Raw genomic sequence first — 21806 nt, 5'->3', positions numbered from 1 at the left:
TATACAACCTTAAAAAGGTAAAATAAGAGTTTTTTTTAATTATTTTCAAACTTTATGGAGTATGATTTTTTTGTAGGTACACTTACTTGAAAAAGTTTTTGTAATATTATATAATGGCCTTAATTTTACTCGAACGCAGTGCGAATAAAATAAGTATAAATTGTATCAATGATTTTTTTCTTAAAAAATAATTAGTTCATTTTATAATTTTATATATTTACAAATAATACAATGTAGGTTTAAATTCCACTAAAAAACTAACGAACGTCACTTTTTCGCAGTCGAATCGAAATGTAATCGTTGCCGCTTAGATATTCTACAACACAGCTATCCAGTTGCGGTTTGTTCGGAATAAGATCGGAAATGAATGTTAACCATTATAAATGAGTAGAATTTTCCCCAGGCTCCTATGATAAATTCATTGTCATTAATCACATTCGTCCGGCCCTGACCGATGTGTTTGCTCTTCGTGATGACATAAGATATATTAAATGTTATTAGTCGATTTTGAGCTCATATACTAGTTAATCCAGTTGTTATTTAATAATAACGTTTTTCGTTTTAATTAAGTTCAAGTCACTTTGAATCAAGTCATTCATTGTCACTGTTATCATCAACGTGATCCTCTATACGTATCGAGACTGATAGCCAACAGCGCACTACAAGTAAATTATTATCGTTGCTCCATACTGTCATAGTTCAGTTTCGATCGAATATCCGAGTAAGTCGGACAAGGCTAATTTTGTCACTTTAACGTTTAACGTTTCGATATTTTAATTTCTAGTATTATTTTGATAAAAACATGGGACTTTTGAACGCTGATGAAGAAATCAGCGATATGGCCACGGAATTAGTTTTTTACGTGAACGGCAAAAAGGTACGTATCTGAATGTGATAAAGTTTATCAATTAGTCTTTTTGATACTCGTAATGAAATATCTGTGGCCGGAGTTTGGATGTTATAAATATTTAAAATTCATAAACATATTTTTAATGCAATCACCGACATACTACGTCTATTGTGTGTTATGGAGGTAAATAATAAATTTCAAAGATTTATATTTAAAGATAAGCAATTTACAAAAACACTACTATTGTATTTTTATTATATTGAATTGAACTTATAAACATAAGTTATACGTATATTTTTTAATTCTTTGTAACCTGTTTATTACATTATGTTAGGCTATACGGTACCAGTATTTTTGATAACTGTAAGCTAGCCGCTTACTGTTATGAATAACGGATAAGCTGTTTTATGTAATACGAAACCACCATGCGGTTAATATCATGTGTGGTAAAAACATTATGTACTTACTAGATAAATCTTAAAGATATGTTACTTGAATAAAACACTCGTGCAATATAGTCTTAAGATAAGTACGTTCTTATTATCAAATAAATAAAATATGGGACAATCAAATTAATATATAATAATTTGTATTGAATATGTCTGATGTAATTGATATTATCACCTACATATGTGTTAGTGCTGTATGATGCGACTTCCACTTGTAATAAAATCTTGTAACTTTAGGACATATATACTTGCTTATTGTTGTAGCTGTGAGTAAAAAGTAGTCGACCTTGAAAAGTTAAAAAAAATAAAATTCTTGATGATTTCGCAATCGACTAACGATAAATATTGTAATAAAAAAAATGTAAATACAAAAATATCTAAGTTACTGATTAAGATATGAAATATACTTATAGGTTAATGATATTTTGACTTAATAGCTATTTAATGAAGCTGTGTTTAATGTTATATACATAGAACATTAAAATGACTATATTCCTACACAAAAAACATCTGCGACTTCTCTTGAAATCTTATTTTAAATTGTCTTAACATTATTTGGGATAAACTGTTACTCTATATTTAGTACAAATACAAGAGAGATTGGCATACAAATTGGTGGTACTGGATCTATTATTTTCATAAGGTATTTTTTAAATGTAACTGTGGCTTCATATTTTTACATTTCTCTGTGATAAAAATCTGGCATGTAAAACAAAACAAATACGACAATCCGGTGCTGAGAGAAAGAAAGATAGAAATAAAGAGTTCACATAAAATATACGTAGATTATATTAGACTAATTGTCGTCCGTGGTTTTGCTAGCTTTTAAGTGGTTGGTCGTCAGGTACTAGATATAAAAAAGTAGCCTACCTACGTCCTTGGAGTTCAAGCTTGCTTCATTCAATTTCATGAAATTCAGTGATTTGGCCGAAAAAGAACAATAGACAGACACTTCCTCATTCACAATACTACTAGTATAGACTAGTATGGATAATTTACATGTATAGACTACAAATATATGTCATTATAACATAATTAAACAAAAGTACTGCCTTGCATACAAGAAGTGTTGCTTGTAAAAACCTAATGGCTCAATTTATCTTAATCGACTTTATTATTAACTGCAAAAAAAATAAATATATATTTTGTACTTGATTTTGGCTTTAGTGAAAGCCTGTCTGGGTAAACACCCATTCACCAATACCAATACTTACTATTATTGCTTTCCGGTTTGTAGGGTGAGTGAGCTATTGTAATTAGGTACAGGCACGAGGGACATAATAATTTTAGATCTCAAGGTTGGCGGTACATTGGCGATGTAATGAATGGTTAATAATTCTTGCAGTGCCAATGTCAAAGGGCGGTGGTGGTTAAGTACCATCAGGGCCGTTGGCCCGACTGTGTATAGCTATATCATAAAAAAGAGAAAGGAAAAGTTTAAATAGATCAATCGATAGGACAAGAGCGTTTATTCGTATAGCCTAATCCAATGGAAGTAGGACCATTAGTATTAACCAGTAGGACCAAAAGTATTAGTAGTAACCTTAGATTTACGTCTTTCATGCGATTCGCTGATAACTCAGCTATATTGTCCACTACTAAGAGTTTTTGATTAATATATCTTTAATCATAACACAACACTTTTAAACTTAATATATTTCGATGACGTTCAAAACGCCATTCTTTCGCAAATCCTTAGTGAATATCATAAATTAATCAAACCCTCGACCATTGATATCGCGTCAATTTGCTGTTAAATGTTGCTTGGTCTGAATACCAACCATAAGAGGAGAAAAGCCAAATAACTAAACTAAACTCATTTGAGTATAGCAACATCCAGTCGATTTGATTAATTCTTTTTGTGCTAGACAGTCTGTTTATTAAGGAGGGTTATCCTTAGAGGCTACATAACTGCACTGTCAATAAATATAGTAAATATTATGAAACACGCTTGCGTCATCCTGATTTAAGGCGAGTGAAACCGTTACACATAGTTGGTACCTTACGTACAATAACAAATCTTCATGTAGATACGTAAATTAATGTCAAGTTCATATAAAATGGCAGATAGTAGGTTGAGGCCCTGTTGAGCTTAGGCGGTTAACCTCATTTATGAAAATCTCATTATTTATTATTAATATGTCTCAAAAGACATAGACATTCGTAGACTTATCTTATCGTGCCCTGACATAGTTTATATCATATAAATATTTTAAAAATACAGCATACTTGTTTCCTACGTTTATGATTTCATCAGAAGTTGAGCACAATGATCCTCCGTCTCCGATTGTTAGCTACTAAGGAATATTTAACGATATGACCGCGCGTGATAAATCGCGCCCCCGAGATGTTGCAATCAAAACAACTACTTTATACAAAAATAACGTGTATATAACTTATATAGAAAACAAGCCAACAAGAAAAAAATCTTTAATTTTACCTGCTACTAATTGGATCAAATCTTACAACAGATTTTTAAGCATATTACCTTAAACATAACCTTAATCTGAACCTTTTCATATATTTTGAGGACAATGCTCCAAAACTGCGTATGAATATTTAAAATACTTTTATATTTAAGTATTTCATTCTATACAGTTCTTATTTTCATATTAATATTCATGGAGAAATATATGTAGGAATCATTAAAATACATTTTTTTTTAAATAGTAGTGAAAATAGTAGTAGTAAATATTAGAATATTTTCTAAGCTGTTTATATTGCTGTTTATATTATATTGATTCAATAAATGTATTATAATAACTTCAATATCGTTTTCCAATAAAATGAAAAATCTAACCAATTCAACATTAAATGTCACGTTTAATTGGTAAATAATAATGATCTACATAACATATATACATAACATTCATAAAGTCTGTAAATTTCCCACTGCAGGGCTAAGGCCTCCTCTTCCTTTGAGGAGAAGGTTAGGAGCATATTCCACCACGCTGCTCCAATGCGGGTTGGTGGAATACACATGTGGTAGAATTTCGTTCGAAATTAGACACATGCAGGTTTCCTCACGATGTTTTCCTTCGCCGCCGAGCACGAGATGAATTATAAACACAAATTAAGCACATCAAAATTCAGTGGTGTCTGCCTGGATTTGAACCCGAAACCATCGCTTAAGAAGCACGCGTTCTAACTACTGGGCCATCTCGGCTCTTACTGGGCCATCTCGGCTCATAATGGTCTAATTCAATGTTTATTATTTTGAACTTAAAAAAGATAAAAATAATTCAAAGGTGATAGAGCCAAATCCTGACCCTGAATGGACTTTGTTATGGTATTTGCGAAAAAAGTTACGCCTCACTGGAACAAAGCTTGGCTGCGCAGAGGGCGGCTGCGGGGCATGCACTGTTATGATCTCCAAATACATCCGAAAAGAAAAGAAAATAATGTATCCTTTAAAATATATTCTATAACTATAAAAAAAAACCTAGTTATAACTTATTAAATATTCAGTTTAAGCTTTTAGAGGAGGATAATTGCAATTTATGATAATGCTAGTAAATGTTGTTTTATCTTACAAGAGAAATGTTTCTTGATAGTTTCTTATAAATCTTATGAATTCAGACATTTAGCGGTGAACGCATGTTTAGCCCCAGTTTGCGCTATGCATGGCTTGGCGATCACAACAATAGAAGGAATCGGTTCCACTAAAACTAAACTTCACCCCGTTCAAGAAAGACTTGCTAAAGCACATGGTTCCCAATGTGGTTTTTGCACTCCAGGGATTGTGATGTCGATGTATAGTTTGCTTAGAAATTGTAATAAGCTTAAATACTCGGATATGGAAGTAGCGCTTCAAGGCAATTTATGCAGATGCACAGGTTACCGAGCTATAATAGAAGGATACAAGACGTTCATTGAGGACTGGGAAACACACCGAATTACAAATGGTCAATCAAATCAATCTAACAATGGTGTATGCGCGATGGGAAAAGACTGTTGTAAGAATAAAAAAGACGACAGTGAAACCGAATTTATATTTGAAAAGTCTTCCTTTTTACCGTACGATCCCAGTCAAGAACCTATATTTCCACCCGAACTAAAAGTTTCGTCAGCCTTTGACGATCAGTATTTGATATATCGTGGTGAGAAAACTGTATGGTTCAGACCTACAACACTCGAGGGAATATTAAAATTAAAAGAACAATATCCAGAGGCAAAAATAGTTGTTGGAAATACAGAAGTAGGCGTTGAAGTAAAATTTAAACACTTTGTTTATCCGGTGATAATTATGCCTAATTGTGTATCGGAAATGAATACAGTTTTGGAAACAGAAACAGGACTTGTGGTGGGTGCAGCTGTAACATTGATGGAAATGGAAAATGTTTTTAAAAAATATATCGAGACTTTACCTAAATATAAGACAAGAGCACTGAAAACAATAATAGAAATGTTAAACTGGTTTGCTGGTAAACAGATTAGAAATGTAGCAGCAATTGGTGGAAATATAATGACCGGTAGCCCGATATCAGATTTAAATCCAATTTTAATGGCTTTAAAGGTAAAACTCAATCTATCAAGTCTTGATGGCTCGCGATCTGTATTAATGGATGAGTCATTCTTTACTGGTTATAGGAAAAATGTTGTTAAACCTAATGAAATCTTGCTTTCGATCGAAATCCCATATACAAATCGGTATCAATTTGTTAAGGCATATAAACAGGCAAAGCGACGTGAAGATGATATTTCAATAGTAACCGCTGCAATTAATGTTGAATTTGAAAGTGATTCAAATGTTATAAAAAATATTAACTTGGCTTTTGGTGGAATGGCGCCAGTAACTAAAATAGCGACAAAATCTAGTCAAGCTTTAAAAGGCTTAAAATGGTCAGAAGAAATGGTCGAGAAAACCTTTACTTATTTATTGGATGAATTACCACTCAGTCCATCAGTGCCTGGTGGAAACGTACTCTATAGAAGAGCTTTAACTATGAGTTTATTTTTAAAAGCCTATTTAGCAATTGCCAAAGAAATGTCTCAAAGTTATATCCATGAAGATCTTATTACGCCATATCATAGCAGCGGAGCTGAACAATTTCATGGTAGTGTACCCAAAAGCGCACAATATTTTGAATTAATCGGCGATAAACAAATTAAAAGTGATGCAGTCGGTAGACCTATAACTCATGTATCAGCACTAAAACAGGTAACGGGTGAAGCGATATACTGTGATGACATACCGATAGCAGAAGGTGAATTGTATCTATCATTTGTTCTTAGTTCAAAAGCTCACGCTAAATTAGTATCAGTTGATCCAAGTGAAGCGCTGAGTCAACCAGGTGTAGTAGCCTTTTTTTCCGCTAAAGATTTAACAGAGGAACAAAATGCTATTGGTCCTATTTTTCACGATGAAGAGCTGTTCGCAAGCAAAAAAGTAATTAGTCAAGGTCAAACAATTGGCGTCATCGTAGCAAAAGATCAACAAACAGCGCAAGCCGCTGCTCGAAAAGTTCGAATAGAATATGAAGAATTACAACCAATTATTATTTCTATAGAGGATGCCATAAAGCACAATTCTTTTTATAAACAATTTCCTAAAACAATACGTTCAGGTGACGTGAAGCCTATTTTTGATGACCCATACAATATAATAATAGAAGGAGAATGCAGAATGGGTGGTCAAGAGCACTTTTATTTAGAAACCCACGCTGCGTTTGCAATTCCAAAAAAAGAAGATAGCGAATTAGAGATATTTTGTTCCAGTCAACATCCATCAGAAATTGTGGTATTTTTTTTTTCTAAAATAATTATAATCTTAATAATAGTAGTAAACAATAATTTACATAAAAATAATATTACATAATTATAATTTACGTAGTTAATATTTATTTTTCTTTCAAAATTACCTAAATACTTCTTAGATTAATCTTAATGATTTAGAAATTAACCAGCCATGTACTTCATGTGCCAATGAACAGAATAGTGGCCCGTGTAAAACGTATGGGAGGTGGATTTGGGGGCAAGGAATCGAGGGGTATGCTAGTTCCATTACCAGTGGCCTTAGCCGCCCACAAACTGCAACGGCCTGTTCGTTGTATGCTAGATCGAGATGAAGATATGCAAATGTCTGGAACAAGACATCCATTTTTAATTAAATACAAAGTAGCTGTTACTAAGGAAGGGAAAATATTGGCTGCAGATTGCAATATATATAACAATGCCGGTTACTCTATAGATAATTCTGGACCCGTAAGTTAAAATTTTTTGATTTCTTATAATTAATTTTTGTGTTGTATTTTTATAATGGTTGAATGTTAATTACAGGTCGTTCAAAGGGCAATGTTCCATTTTCAAAATGCCTATTATATACCTAATAGTCAGGTAACAGGCCACGTATGCAAAACGAATTTACCTTCAAATACAGCTTTTCGAGGATTCGGTGGTCCACAAGGAATGTTTGGAGCTGAAAATATGATATGGGACATTGCTAATAAGTTAAATAAGCCTTCAGAGGAAATCAGAAGAATTAATTTATATACAGAAAATTTAACGACTCATTATGGACAGGTTTTAACTCACTGTACTTTGCAAAGATGTTGGGATGAGTGTGTTAATAAAAGTGATTTGGCAGAAAGAAAAACAAATATAGAAAACTTTAATAAGTAAACTTTTTATTTTAATTTTTTTTTCTCATAAAAAGCATTATTTAAACCAATTGACCAATATATAAAAATGTTATTTTCCAGACAACATCGATGGCGCAAGCGGGGCATATCGGTTGTCCCAACCATGTTTGGGATAGCTTTCAAAGAAAAATTGTTAAATCAAGCTGGTGCTCTAGTTATGATATACACTGATGGTTCTGTACTCTTGTCTCACGGAGGAACAGAAATGGGTCAGGGTCTGCATACAAAAATGATTCAAGTTGCGTCCCGTGCTCTCGGAATTGATATTTCAAAGATTCATATAAGTGAAACGGCTACGGATAAGGTACCCAATACTTCTGCCACTGCAGCTAGTGCCAGTTCAGATCTTAATGGGATGGCTGTTCTTGAAGCCTGTCAAACATTAGTTAAACGCCTTCAGCCTTACAAAGAAAAAAATCCTAATGGAAAATGGGAAGATTGGGTTTCCGCAGCTTACGTTGACCGAGTAAGTTTGTCAGCTACAGGATTTTATGCCACACCAGATATTGGATACAATATTAACACAAATACAGGAAAAGCTTTCAATTACTATACATTTGGGGTAGCATGCACTGAAGTTGAAATCGATTGCCTTAGTGGCGACCATCAACTTATCAGAACTGATATTGTAATGGATTTAGGAGAAAGTATAAATCCAGCTATAGATATTGGCCAAATAGAAGGAGCTTTTATTCAAGGTTATGGACTATTCACAATGGAAGAGCTAATTTATTCTCCAACTGGAACATTATACTCACGTGGTCCTGGTGCTTATAAAATCCCAGGTTTTGGTGATATTCCGCAAGAATTTAACGTTTCTTTATTGAAAGGAGCTCCAAACCCGAGAGCAGTATATTCGTCAAAAGTAAGTAATATATCATAGAGTTTAGGAACGCTAGTTGGAATCAATATATAATTGTCTTGACTGACATACCTTTTTGCTGTATTTCAGGCGGTTGGTGAGCCTCCTCTGTTTCTGGCAAGTACCGCATTCTTCGCGATAAAAGAAGCTATTCGAGCAGCACGTGCTGATGCTGGGGTCCCTCTAGACTTCGTTCTTGAGTCACCGGCTACTTCTGCACGTATACGCATGGCCTGTGAAGATCATATTACTAAAAGGGTAAATATTAACCTGATCATTTTCTATAAAATTGTATGTTAAAAAAGGGATTCGCTAATACAAACCAAATGAGTCCAAACTCTATAAGCCATTGGAGTGTTTTATTATTCATTTCCTGGTTCCTTTATCAGGCCAGCTCGATGGTATCGAATAATAATATTATCATCCAAATAGTAAATCCGAGTGTAAAGTTTGAAACGAATACTATAAGCTGTTGTTTAAAATCAGCTTCTCATTTTCATTATTTTGAGATTAATGTAATTTTTTATTCAATTTCAGATTCCACGACCGGAGCCAGATAGCTATGTACCGTGGAATGTTGTTCCTTAATTTTTATACTGTATTATATAAAGTATAATATTTTAACTCATATGGATATAAGAATTGTTATTTTCCACACATTCTGGTTGTGTCTAATAATATTTTATTGTACAACTTAATACTATGAATAAACTAAACTATCAAATAGTTGTATTAGGTAATTAATTAAGGATTAATAAAAGTGCCATATATATAAAAAAAAAAATATTTATTTCAATTCGTATCTAATACAGGCTAATAAACGAAAAAAATATTTTAAATAAATTAAGATCGTGTCAATATGTCTGATTATGATATATAATACAATAAGTAATTTTTCGTTTTTCATAACCCTTTTAAACATGTTCAAATCGTAAGACTATTTATAGATAGAAATAATAAATAAAAAATCGCCAAAAGAGTGTATCTTTGTTTAGTCTGTTGGCTAATCGTTAAGATATTTGTAATTAGGAATAAATTCAGAAGGTAATAAATTGAATTTCGAAACTTACTAAAATAGTATTATAAGTACATATTAAGAATAAAAAAATACACAATTTTGTTATTAGAAATATTTTTTGGAAATTGAAAAATAATGTAAAATTTATATATTTATATTTATAAATAAGATACGTTTGATCATATGCTTTCGTATCGAATCGTAAAATGTTCGTTTTAATAGAGTTTTGTTTAGACTAAACGATAACAATGATGTTACAAAAATTGCAAAGCTATTGAATAAATCATGATAATTTTTGATGAACTTATTGATTTATTTTGATATTTTACACTTGAATAAACAGCTTTTGTTTGAAATTACACAATTCTTTACGTTTTTTTTTAAGCAATTCATATTTGTTAAGTGTTCATTTATGTGCAGGTATATATTATGTATATACAGAGTAGGAACTCTTGCAAGTAAACCAAAAAGTGAACTTATCGAAAATAAAACTTAATTATAAATTATAATTAAAATCTTTCTTCTATCACTCAAGTTGTTCTTTTATCTCGAAAACCAGGAAACGCCGTATAACAAAACGTAATATAATTCTCTAATATTATAGTATTGTACGAAGGGTAACCACTATCCCCTAATGTCGAATTAAAAGTACAAAATTGTAAGGATGAACATAGTGAATACCCGAATGAACCTGAATGTAATGTAATTTTTGCACTATCCTGCTTATTTTTTCTCTTAATACGAAATTTAAAACAAACGCCAACTCATACCCAAACTCATGTCGTTTAGTTCGTCTGCTTAATTCCTAATTATTTAAATGCTTAATTAAAATAGTGCATAGTGCTAAGCAAAAACGGTTGATATACATTCCATTTTGTACTGATACTATACTTAGTTAGTACCTTTCATGACCAGATACCATCAGCGGGCCGCCCCCCTGATTTTTGTGTAATATAAAATAATTTTAATTGACTTGTTTAACCAAGAAGATTTATGTCTTTAGTTTTTAGTTAATTAAAAAAAAACTGATTAATATTTACCTCCATTATTTTTATTTATAAAATTTAATTAAGTGATTATTTAATGTGTCTTAACGCCCTAATTCGTTATACCTACCAACCTTAAAATATCCAGAAAATAATAATTTAGTTAGAGGAGAGCAGTAGAATCAATAAAAATCATAATGTATATGAGGCATCTTAATGCACTCTGACCGCACCCTATGCTAACAAATAATTTATAATTGTGTTTGCGAGAGACAACCTTATAGCTAATACATTACTCATAAATAAATGTATTTTTATAAATCCTACGTTATGAACGCGCAATGAAAATTTAATAAATTCGTTGCAACGAAAACAAGCAACTAATTGTCTAGGGGGTGCGTACGATACACTGACCACTGCAAGTGTATTATTGGAAAGTAGCTATGTGTGTGTTCTAAAATAAATTCCCACGTTTACAAACTATGCTCTTAAGATGTTTGTAATTAGGAATAAATTCAGAAGGTAATAAATTGAATTTCGAAACTTACTAAAATAGTATTATAGGTACATATTAAGAATAATAAAAAATACACAATTTTGTTATTAGAAATTGAAAAATAATATAAAATTTATATATTTATATTTATAAATAAGATACGTTTGATCATATGCGTTCGTATCGAATCGTAAAATTTTCGTTTTAATAGTTTTGTTTAGACTAAACGATAACAATAATGTTACAAAAATTGCAAAGCTATTGAATAAATCAAGATATTTTTTGATGAACTTTTTGATTTATTTTGATATTTTACACTTGAATATTAAGCTTTTGTTTGAAATTACACCATTCTCTACGTTTTTTTTAAGCAATTATATAATGGCCTTAATTTTACTCGAGCGCAGTGCGAATAAAATAAGTATAAATTGTATCAATGATTTTTTTCTTAAAAAATAATTAGTTCATTATATAATTTTATAGATTTACAAATAATACAATGTAGGTTTAAATTCCACTAAAAAACTAACGAACGTCACTTTTTCGCAGTCGAATTGAAATGTAATCGTTGCCGCTTAGATATTCTACAACACAACTATCCAGTTGCGGTTTGTTCGGAATAAGATCGGAAATGAATGTTAACCATTATAAATGAGTAGAATTTTCCCCAGGCTCCTATGATAAATTCATTGTCATTAATCACATTCGTCCGGCCCTGACCGATATGTTTGCTCTTCGTGATGACATAAGATATATTAAATGTTATTAGTTATTAGTCGATTTTGAGCTCATATACTAGTTAATCCAGTTGTTATTTAATAATAACGTTTTTCGTTTTATTTAAGTTCAAGTCACTTTGAATCAAGTCATTCATTGTCACTGTTATCTTCAACATGATTCTCTATACGTATCGAGACTGATAGCCGACAGCGCACTACAAGTAAATTATTATCGTTGCTCCATACTGTCATAGTTCAGTTTCGATCGAATATCCGAGTAAGTCGGACAAGGCTAATTTTGTCACTTTAACGTTTAACGTTTCGATATTTTAATTTCTAGTATTATTTTGATAAAAACATGGGACTTTTGAACGCTGATGAAGAAATCAGCGATATGGCCACGGAATTAGTTTTTTACGTGAACGGCAAAAAGGTACGTATCTGAATGTGATAAAGTTTATCAATTAGTCTTTTTGATACTCGTAATGAAATATCTGCGGCCGGAGTTTGGATGTTATAAATATTTAAAATTCATAAACATATTTTTAATGCAATCACCGACATACTACGTCTATTGTGTGTTATGGAGGTAAATAATAAATTTCAAAGATTTATATTTAAAGATAAGCAATTTACAAAAACACTACTATTGTTTTTTTATTATATTGAATTGAACTTATAAACATAAGTTATACGTATATTTTTTAATTCTTTGTAACCTGTTTAATACATTATGTTAGGCTATACGGTACCAGTATTTTTGATAACTGTAAGCTAGCCGCTTACTGTTATGAATAACGGATAAGCTGTTTTATGTAATACGAAACCACCATGCGGTTAATATCATGTGTGGTAAAAACATTATGTACTTACTAGATAAATCTTAAAGCGGTTTATTGCTAAATACTTGAATAAAACACTCGTGCAATATTGTCTTAAAATAAATACGTTCTTATTATCAAATAAATAAAATATGGGACAATCAAATGAATATATAATAATTTGTATTGAATATGTCTGATGTAATTGATATTATCACCTACATATGTGTTAGTGCTGTATGATGCGACTTCCACTTGTAATAAAATCTTGTAACTTTAGGACATATATACTTGCTTATTGTTGTAGCTGTGAGTAAAAAGTAGTCGACCTTGAAAAGTTAAAAAAAATAAAATTCTTGATGATTTCGCAATCGACTAACGATAAATATTGTAATAAAAAAAATGTAAATACAAAAATATCTAAGTTACTGATTAAGATATGAAATATACTTATAGGTTAATGATATTTTGACTTAATAGCTATTTAATGAAGCTGTGTTTAATGTTATATACATTGAACATTAAAATGACTATATTCCTACACAAAAAACATCTGCGACTTCTCTTGAAATCTTATTTTAAATTGTCTTAACATTATTTGGGATAAACTGTTACTCTATATTTAGTACAAATACAAGAGAGATTGGCATACAAATTGGTGGTACTGGATCTATTATTTTCATAAGGTATTTTTTAAATGTAACGGTGGCTTCATATTTTGCATTTCTCTGTGATAAAAATCTGGCATGTAAATAAAACAACTACGACAATCCGGTGCTGAGAGAAAGAAAGATAGAAATAAAGAGTTCACATAAAATATACGTAGATTATATTAGACTAATTGTCATCCGTGGTTTTGCTAGCTTTTAAGTGGTTGGTCGTCAGGTACTAGATATAAAAAAGTAGCCTACCTACGTCCTTGGAGTTCAAGCTTGCTTCATTCAATTTCATGAAATTCAGTGATTTGGCCGAAAAAGAACAATAGACAGACACTTCCTCATTCACAATACTACTAGTATAGACTAGTATGGATAATTTACATGTGTAGACTACAAATATATGTCATTATAACATAATTAAACAAAAGTACTGCCTTGCATACAAGAAGTGTTGCTTGCAAAAACATAATGGCTCAATTTATCTTAATCGACTTTATTATTAACTGCAAAAAATAAGAAACTATTATTTTTTTTTTAAAGTAATATATTTTACTCGAATACTCTAATTTATATTTTGTACCTGATTTTGGCTTTAGTGAAAGCCTGTCTTAATCTTACTATTATTGCTTTCCGATTTGTAGGGTGAGTGAGCTATTGTAATTAGGTACAGGCACGAGGGACATAATAATTTTAGATCTCAAGGTTGGCGGTACATTGGCGATGTAATGAATGGTTAATAATTCTTGCAGTGCCAATGTCAAAGGGCGGTGGTGGTTAAGTACCATCAGGGCCGTTGGCCCGACTGTGTATAGCTATATCATAAAAAAGAGAAAGGAAAAGTTTAAATAGATCAATCGATAGGACAAGAGCGTTTATTCGTATAGCCTAATCCAATGGAAGTAGGACCATTAGTATTAACCTGTAGGACCAAAAGTATTAGTAGTAACCTTAGATTTACGTATTTCATGCGATTCGCTGATAACTCAGCTATATTGTCCACTACTAAGAGTTTTTGATTAATATATCTTTAATCATAACACAACACTTTTAAACTTAATATATTTCGATGACGTTCAAAACGCCATTCTTTCGCAAATCCTTAGTGAATATCATAAATTAATCAAACCCTCGACCATTGATATCGCGTCAATTTGCTGTTAAATGTTGCTTGGTCTGAATACCAACCATAAGAGGAGAAAAGCCAAATAACTAAACTAAACTCTATTGAGTATAGCAACATCCAGTCGATTTGATTAATTCTTTTTGCGCTAGACAGTCTGTTTATTAAGGAGGGTTATCCTTAGAGGCTACATAACTGCACTGTCAATAAATATAGTAAATATTATGAAACACGCTTGCGTCATCCTGATTTAAGGCGAGTGAAACCGTTACACATAGTTGGTACCTTACGTACAATAACAAATCTTCATGTAGATACGTAAATTAATGTCAAGTTCATATAAAATGGCAGATAGTAGGTTGAGGCCCTGTTGAGCTTAGTCGGTTAACCTCATTTATGACAATCTCATTATTTATTATTAATATGTCTCAAAAGACATAGACATTCGTAGACTTATCTTATCGTGCCCTGACATAGTTTATATCACATAAATATTTTAAAAATACAGCATACTTGTTTCCTACGTTTATGATTTCATCAGAAGTTGAGCACAATGATCCTCCGTCTCCGTTTGTTAGCTACTAAGGAATATTTAACGATATGACCCGCGCGTGATAAATCGCGCCCCCGAGATGTTGCAATCAAAACAACTACTTTATACAAAAATAACGTGTACATAGTTTATATAGAAAACAAGCCAACAAGAAAAAAAATCTTTAATTTTACCTGCTACTAATTGGATCAAATCTTGCAACAGATTTTTAAGCATATTACCTTAAACATAACCTTAATCTGAACATTTTCATATATTTTGAGGACAATGCTCCAAAACTGCGTATGAATATTTAAAAAACTTTTATATTTAAGTATTTCATTCTATACAGTTCTTTTTTTTATATTAATATTCATGGAGAAATATATGTAGGAATCATTAAAATACATTTTTTTTTAAATAGTAGTGAAAATAGTAGTAGTAAATATTAGAATATTTTCTAAGCTGTTCATATTGATTCAATAAATGTATTATAATAACTTAAATATCGTTTTCCAATAAAATGAAAAATCTAATCAATTCAACATTAAATGTCACGTTTAATTGGTAAATAATAATGATCTACATAACATACATAACATTCATAAAGTCTGTAAATTTCCCACTGCAGGGCTAAGGCCTCCTCTCCCTTTGAGGAGAAGGTTAGGAGCATATTCCACCACGCTGCTCCAATGCGGGTTGGTGGAATACACATGTGGTAGAATTTCGTTCGAAATTAGGCACATGCAGGTTTCCTCACGATGTTTTCCTTCACCGCCGAGCACGAGATGAATTATAAACACAAATTAAGCACATAAAAATTCAGTGGTGTCTGCCTGGATTTGAATCCGAAACCATCGCTTAAGAAACACGCGTTCTAACCACTGGGCCATCTCGGCTCTTACTGGGCCATCTCGGCTCATAATGGTCTAATTCAATGTTTATTATTTTGAACTTAAAAAAGATAAAAATAATTCAAAGGTGATAGAGCCAAATCCTGACCCTGAATGGACTTTGTTATGGTATTTGCGAAAAAAGTTACGCCTCACTGGAACAAAGCTTGGCTGCGCAGAGGGCGGCTGCGGGGCATGCACTGTTATGATCTCCAAATACATCCGAAAAGAAAAGAAAATAATGTATCCTTTAAAATATATTCTATAACTGTAAAAAAAACCTAGTTATAACTTATTAAATATTCAGTTTAAGCTTTTAGAGGAGGATAATTGCAATTTATAATAATGCTAATAAATGTTGTTTTATCTTACAAGCGAAATGTTTCTTGATATTTTCTTATAAATCTTATGAATTCAGACATTTAGCGGTGAACGCATGTTTAGCCCCAGTTTGCGCAATGCATGGCTTGGCGATCACAACAATAGAAGGAATCGGTTCCACTAAAACTAAACTTCACCCCGTTCAAGAAAGACTTGCTAAAGCACATGGTTCCCAATGTGGTTTTTGCACTCCAGGGATTGTGATGTCGATGTATAGTTTGCTTAGAAATTGTAATAAGCTTAAATACTCGGATATGGAAGTAGCGCTTCAAGGCAATTTATGCAGATGCACAGGTTACCGAGCTATAATAGAAGGATACAAGACGTTCATTGAGGACTGGGAAACACACCGAATTACAAATGGTCAATCAAATCAATCTAACAATGGTGTATGCGCGATGGGAAAAGACTGTTGTAAGAATAAAAAAGACGACAGTGAAACCGAATTTATATTTGAAAAGTCTTCCTTTTTACCGTACGATCCCAGTCAAGAACCTATATTTCCACCCGAACTAAAACTTTCGTCAGCCTTTGACGATCAGTATTTGATATACCGTGGTGAGAAAACTGTATGGTTCAGACCTACAACACTCGAGGGAATATTAAAATTAAAAGAACAATATCCAGAGGCAAAAATAGTTGTTGGAAATACAGAAGTAGGCGTTGAAGTAAAATTTAAACACTTTGTTTATCCGGTGATAATTATGCCTAATTGTGTATCGGAAATGAATACAGTTTTGGAAACAGAAACAGGACTTGTGGTGGGTGCAGCTGTAACATTGATGGAAATGGAAAATGTTTTTAAAAAATATATCGAGACTTTACCTAAATATAAGACAAGAGCACTGAAAACAATAATAGAAATGTTAAACTGGTTTGCTGGTAAACAGATTAGAAATGTAGCAGCAATTGGTGGAAATATAATGACCGGTAGCCCGATATCAGATTTAAATCCAATTTTAATGGCTTTAAAGGTAAAACTCAATCTATCAAGTCTTGATGGCTCGCGATCTGTATTAATGGATGAGTCATTCTTTACTGGTTATAGGAAAAATGTTGTTAAACCTAATGAAATCTTGCTTTCGATCGAAATCCCATATACAAATCGGTATCAATTTGTTAAGGCATATAAACAGGCAAAGCGACGTGAAGATGATATTTCAATAGTAACCGCTGCAATTAATGTTGAATTTGAAAGTGATTCAAATGTTATAAAAAATATTAACTTGGCTTTTGGTGGAATGGCGCCAGTAACTAAAATAGCGACAAAATCTAGTCAAGCTTTAAAAGGCTTAAAATGGTCAGAAGAAATGGTCGAGAAAACCTTTACTTATTTATTGGATGAATTACCACTCAGTCCATCAGTGCCTGGTGGAAACGTACTCTATAGAAGAGCTTTAACTATGAGTTTATTTTTAAAAGCCTATTTAGCAATTGCCAAAGAAATGTCTCAAAGTTATATCCATGAAGATCTTATTACGCCATATCATAGCAGCGGAGCTGAACAATTTCATGGTAGTGTACCCAAAAGCGCACAATATTTTGAATTAATCGGCGATAAACAAATTAAAAGTGATGCAGTCGGTAGACCTATAACTCATGTATCAGCACTAAAACAGGTAACGGGTGAAGCGATATACTGTGATGACATACCGATAGCAGAAGGTGAATTGTATCTATCATTTGTTCTTAGTTCAAAAGCTCACGCTAAATTAGTATCAGTTGATCCAAGTGAAGCGCTGAGTCAACCAGGTGTAGTAGCCTTTTTTTCCGCTAAAGATTTAACAGAGGAACAAAATGCTATTGGTCCTATTTTTCACGATGAAGAGCTGTTCGCAAGCAAAAAAGTAATTAGTCAAGGTCAAACAATTGGCGTCATCGTAGCAAAAGATCAACAAACAGCGCAAGCCGCTGCTCGAAAAGTTCGAATAGAATATGAAGAATTACAACCAATTATTATTTCTATAGAGGATGCCATAAAGCACAATTCTTTTTATAAACAATTTCCTAAAACAATACGTTCAGGTGACGTGAAGCCTATTTTTGATGACCCATACAATATAATAATAGAAGGAGAATGCAGAATGGGTGGTCAAGAGCACTTTTATTTAGAAACCCACGCTGCGTTTGCAATTCCAAAAAAAGAAGATAGCGAATTAGAGATATTTTGTTCCAGTCAACATCCATCAGAAATTGTGGTAATTTTTTTTTCTAAAATAATTATAATGTTAATAATAGTAGTAAACAATAATTTACATAAACATAATATTATATAATTATAATTTACGTAGTTAATATTTATTTTTCTTTCAAAATTACCTAAATACTTCTTAGATTAATCTTAATGTTTTAGAAATTAACCAGCCATGTACTTCATGTGCCAATGAACAGAATAGTGGCCCGTGTAAAACGTATGGGAGGTGGATTTGGGGGCAAGGAATCGAGGGGTATGCTAGTTGCATTACCAGTGGCTTTAGCTGCCCACAAACTGCAACGGCCTGTTCGTTGTATGCTAGATCGAGATGAAGATATGCAAATATCTGGAACAAGACATCCATTTTTAATTAAATACAAAGTAGCTGTTACTAAGGAAGGGAAAATATTGGCTGCAGATTGCAATATATATAACAATGCCGGTTACTCTATAGATCTTTCTGGACCCGTAAGTTAAAACTTTTTGATTTCTTATAATGAATTTTTGTGTTGTATTTTTATAATGGTTAAATGTTAATTACAGGTCGTTGAAAGGGCAATGTTCCATTTTCAAAATGCCTATTATATACCTAATAGTCAGGTAACAGGCCACGTATGCAAAACGAATTTACCTTCAAATACAGCTTTTCGAGGATTCGGTGGTCCACAAGGAATGTTTGGAGCTGAAAATATGATATGGGACATTGCTAATAAGTTAAATAAGCCTTCAGAGGAAATCAGAAGAATTAATTTATATACAGAAAATTTAACGACTCATTATGGACAGGTTTTAACTCACTGTACTTTGCAAAGATGTTGGGATGAGTGTGTTAATAAAAGTGATTTAGCAGAAAGAAAAACAAATATAGAAAACTTTAATAAGTAAACTTTTTATTTTGATTTTTTTTTTCATAAAAAGCATTATTTAAACCATTTGACCAATATATAAAAATGTTATTTTACAGACAACATCGATGGCGCAAGCGGGGCATATCGGTTGTCCCAACCATGTTTGGGATAGCTTTCACAGAAAAATTGTTAAATCAAGCTGGTGCTCTAGTTTTGATATACACTGATGGTTCTGTTCTCTTGTCTCACGGAGGAACAGAAATGGGTCAGGGTCTGCATACAAAAATGATTCAAGTTGCGTCCCGTGCTCTCGGAATTGATATTTCAAAGATTCATATAAGTGAAACGGCTACGGATAAGGTACCCAATACTTCTGCCACTGCAGCTAGTGCCGGTTCAGATCTTAATGGGATGGCTGTTCTTGAAGCCTGTCAAACATTAGTTAAACGCCTTCAGCCTTACAAAGAAAAAAATCCTAATGGAAAATGGGAAGATTGGGTTTCCACGGCTTACGTTGACCGAGTAAGTTTGTCAGCTACAGGATTTTATGCCACACCAGATATTGGATACAATATTAACACAAATACAGGAAAAGCTTTCAATTACTATACATTTGGGGTAGCATGCACTGAAGTTGAAATCGATTGCCTTAGTGGCGACCATCAACTTATCAGAACTGATATTGTAATGGATTTAGGAGAAAGTATAAATCCAGCTATAGATATTGGCCAAATAGAAGGAGCTTTTATTCAAGGTTATGGACTATTCACAATGGAAGAGCTAATTTATTCTCCAACTGGAACATTATACTCACGTGGTCCTGGTGCTTATAAAATCCCAGGTTTTGGTGATATTCCGCAAGAATTTAACGTTTCTTTATTGAAAGGAGCTCCAAACCCAAGAGCAGTATATTCGTCAAAAGTAAGTAACATATCATAGAGTTTAGGAACGCTAGTTGGAATCAATATATAATTATTATTTATACGTCTTGACTGACATACCTTTTTGCTGTGTTTCAGGCGGTTGGTGAGCCTCCTCTGTTTCTGGCAAGTACCGCATTCTTCGCGATAAAAGAAGCTATTCGAGCAGCACGTGCTGATGCTGAGGTCCCTCTAGACTTCGTTCTTGAGTCACCGGCTACTTCTGCACGTATACGCATGGCCTGTGAAGATCATATTACTAAAAGGGTAAATATTAACCTGATCATTTTCTATAAAATTGTATGTTAATAAAGGGATTCGCTAATACAAACCAAATGAGTCCAAACTCTATAAGCCATTGGAGAGTGTTATTATTCATTTCCTGGTTCCTTTATCAGGCCAGCTCGATGGTATCGAATAATAATATTATCATCCAAATAGTAAATCCGAGTGTAAAGTTTGAAACGAATACTATAAGCTGTTGTTTAAAATCAGCTTCTCATTTTCATTATTTTGAGATTAATGTAATTTTTTATTCAATTTCAGATTCCACGACCGGAGCCAGATAGCTATGTACCGTGGAATGTTGTTCCTTAATTTTTATACTGTATTATATAAAGTATAATATTTTAACTCATATGGATATAAGAATTGTTATTTTCCACACATTCTGGTTGTGTCTAATAATATTTTATTGTACAACTTAATACTATGAATAAACTAAACTATCAAATAGTTGTATTAGGTAATTAATTAAGGATTAATAAAAGTGCCATATATATAAAAAAAAAAATATTTATTTCAATTCGTATCTAATACAGGCTAATAAACGAAAAAGTTATTTTAAATAAATTAAGATCGTGTCAATATGTCTGATTATGATATATAATACAATAAGTAATTTTTCGTTTTTCATAACCTTTTTAAACATGTTCAAATCGTAAGACTATTTATAGATAGAAATAATAAATAAAAAATCGCCAAAAGAGTGTATCTTTGTTTAGTCTGTTGGCTAATCGTTAAGATATTTGTAATTAGGAATAAATTCAGAAGGTAATAAATTGAATTTCGAAACTTACTAAAATAGTATTATAGGTACATATTAAGAATAAAAAAATACACAATTTTGTTATTAGAAATATTTTTTGGAAATTGAAAAATAATGTAAAATTTATATATTTATATTTATAAATAAGATACGTTTGATCATATGCGTTCGTATCGAATCGTAAAATGTTCGTTTTAATAGTTTTGTTTAGACTAAACGATAACAATGATGTTACAAAAATTGCAAAGCTATTGAATAAATCATGATATTTTTTGATGATTTTATCTCGAAAACCAGGAAACGCCGTATAACAAAACGTAATATAATTCTCGAATAAATTAATCTTATGAACATTGTATTCCATCATTA

The 21806-nt window shown here is 32.1% G+C and overlaps 2 protein-coding genes across 2 annotated transcripts; both read left to right on the top strand.

Annotated features, from left to right (window-relative positions):
- The first annotated feature begins 684 nt into the window (after nt 1–684).
- Nucleotides 685–9532, top strand: LOC135193450 (xanthine dehydrogenase-like). The gene is made up of 8 exons (XM_064215955.1): nt 685–877; nt 4548–4702; nt 4879–7039; nt 7195–7503; nt 7579–7916; nt 8001–8805; nt 8893–9060; nt 9340–9532. Exons 1-8 carry the CDS (start codon nt 803–805, stop codon nt 9388–9390), a joined length of 4062 nt encoding a protein of 1353 aa, XP_064072025.1. The 5' UTR covers nt 685–802; the 3' UTR covers nt 9391–9532.
- A 2619-nt stretch (nt 9533–12151) lies between these two features.
- On the top strand, nt 12152–21128 carry LOC113402618 (xanthine dehydrogenase-like). Its single transcript, XM_026642909.2, has 8 exons — nt 12152–12454; nt 16135–16289; nt 16465–18625; nt 18781–19089; nt 19165–19502; nt 19586–20390; nt 20489–20656; nt 20936–21128. The coding sequence occupies exons 1-8, from the start codon at nt 12380–12382 to the stop codon at nt 20984–20986; spliced, it is 4062 nt and encodes a 1353-aa protein (XP_026498694.2). The 5' UTR covers nt 12152–12379; the 3' UTR covers nt 20987–21128.
- The last annotated feature ends 678 nt before the right edge of the window (nt 21129–21806 follow it).

This window comes from Vanessa tameamea, chromosome 10 (genome assembly GCF_037043105.1).
Source record: "Vanessa tameamea isolate UH-Manoa-2023 chromosome 10, ilVanTame1 primary haplotype, whole genome shotgun sequence".
NCBI classification, from domain to species: Eukaryota; Metazoa; Arthropoda; class Insecta; order Lepidoptera; family Nymphalidae; genus Vanessa; species Vanessa tameamea.
This window is presented reverse-complemented; position numbering and strand designations above follow the sequence as displayed.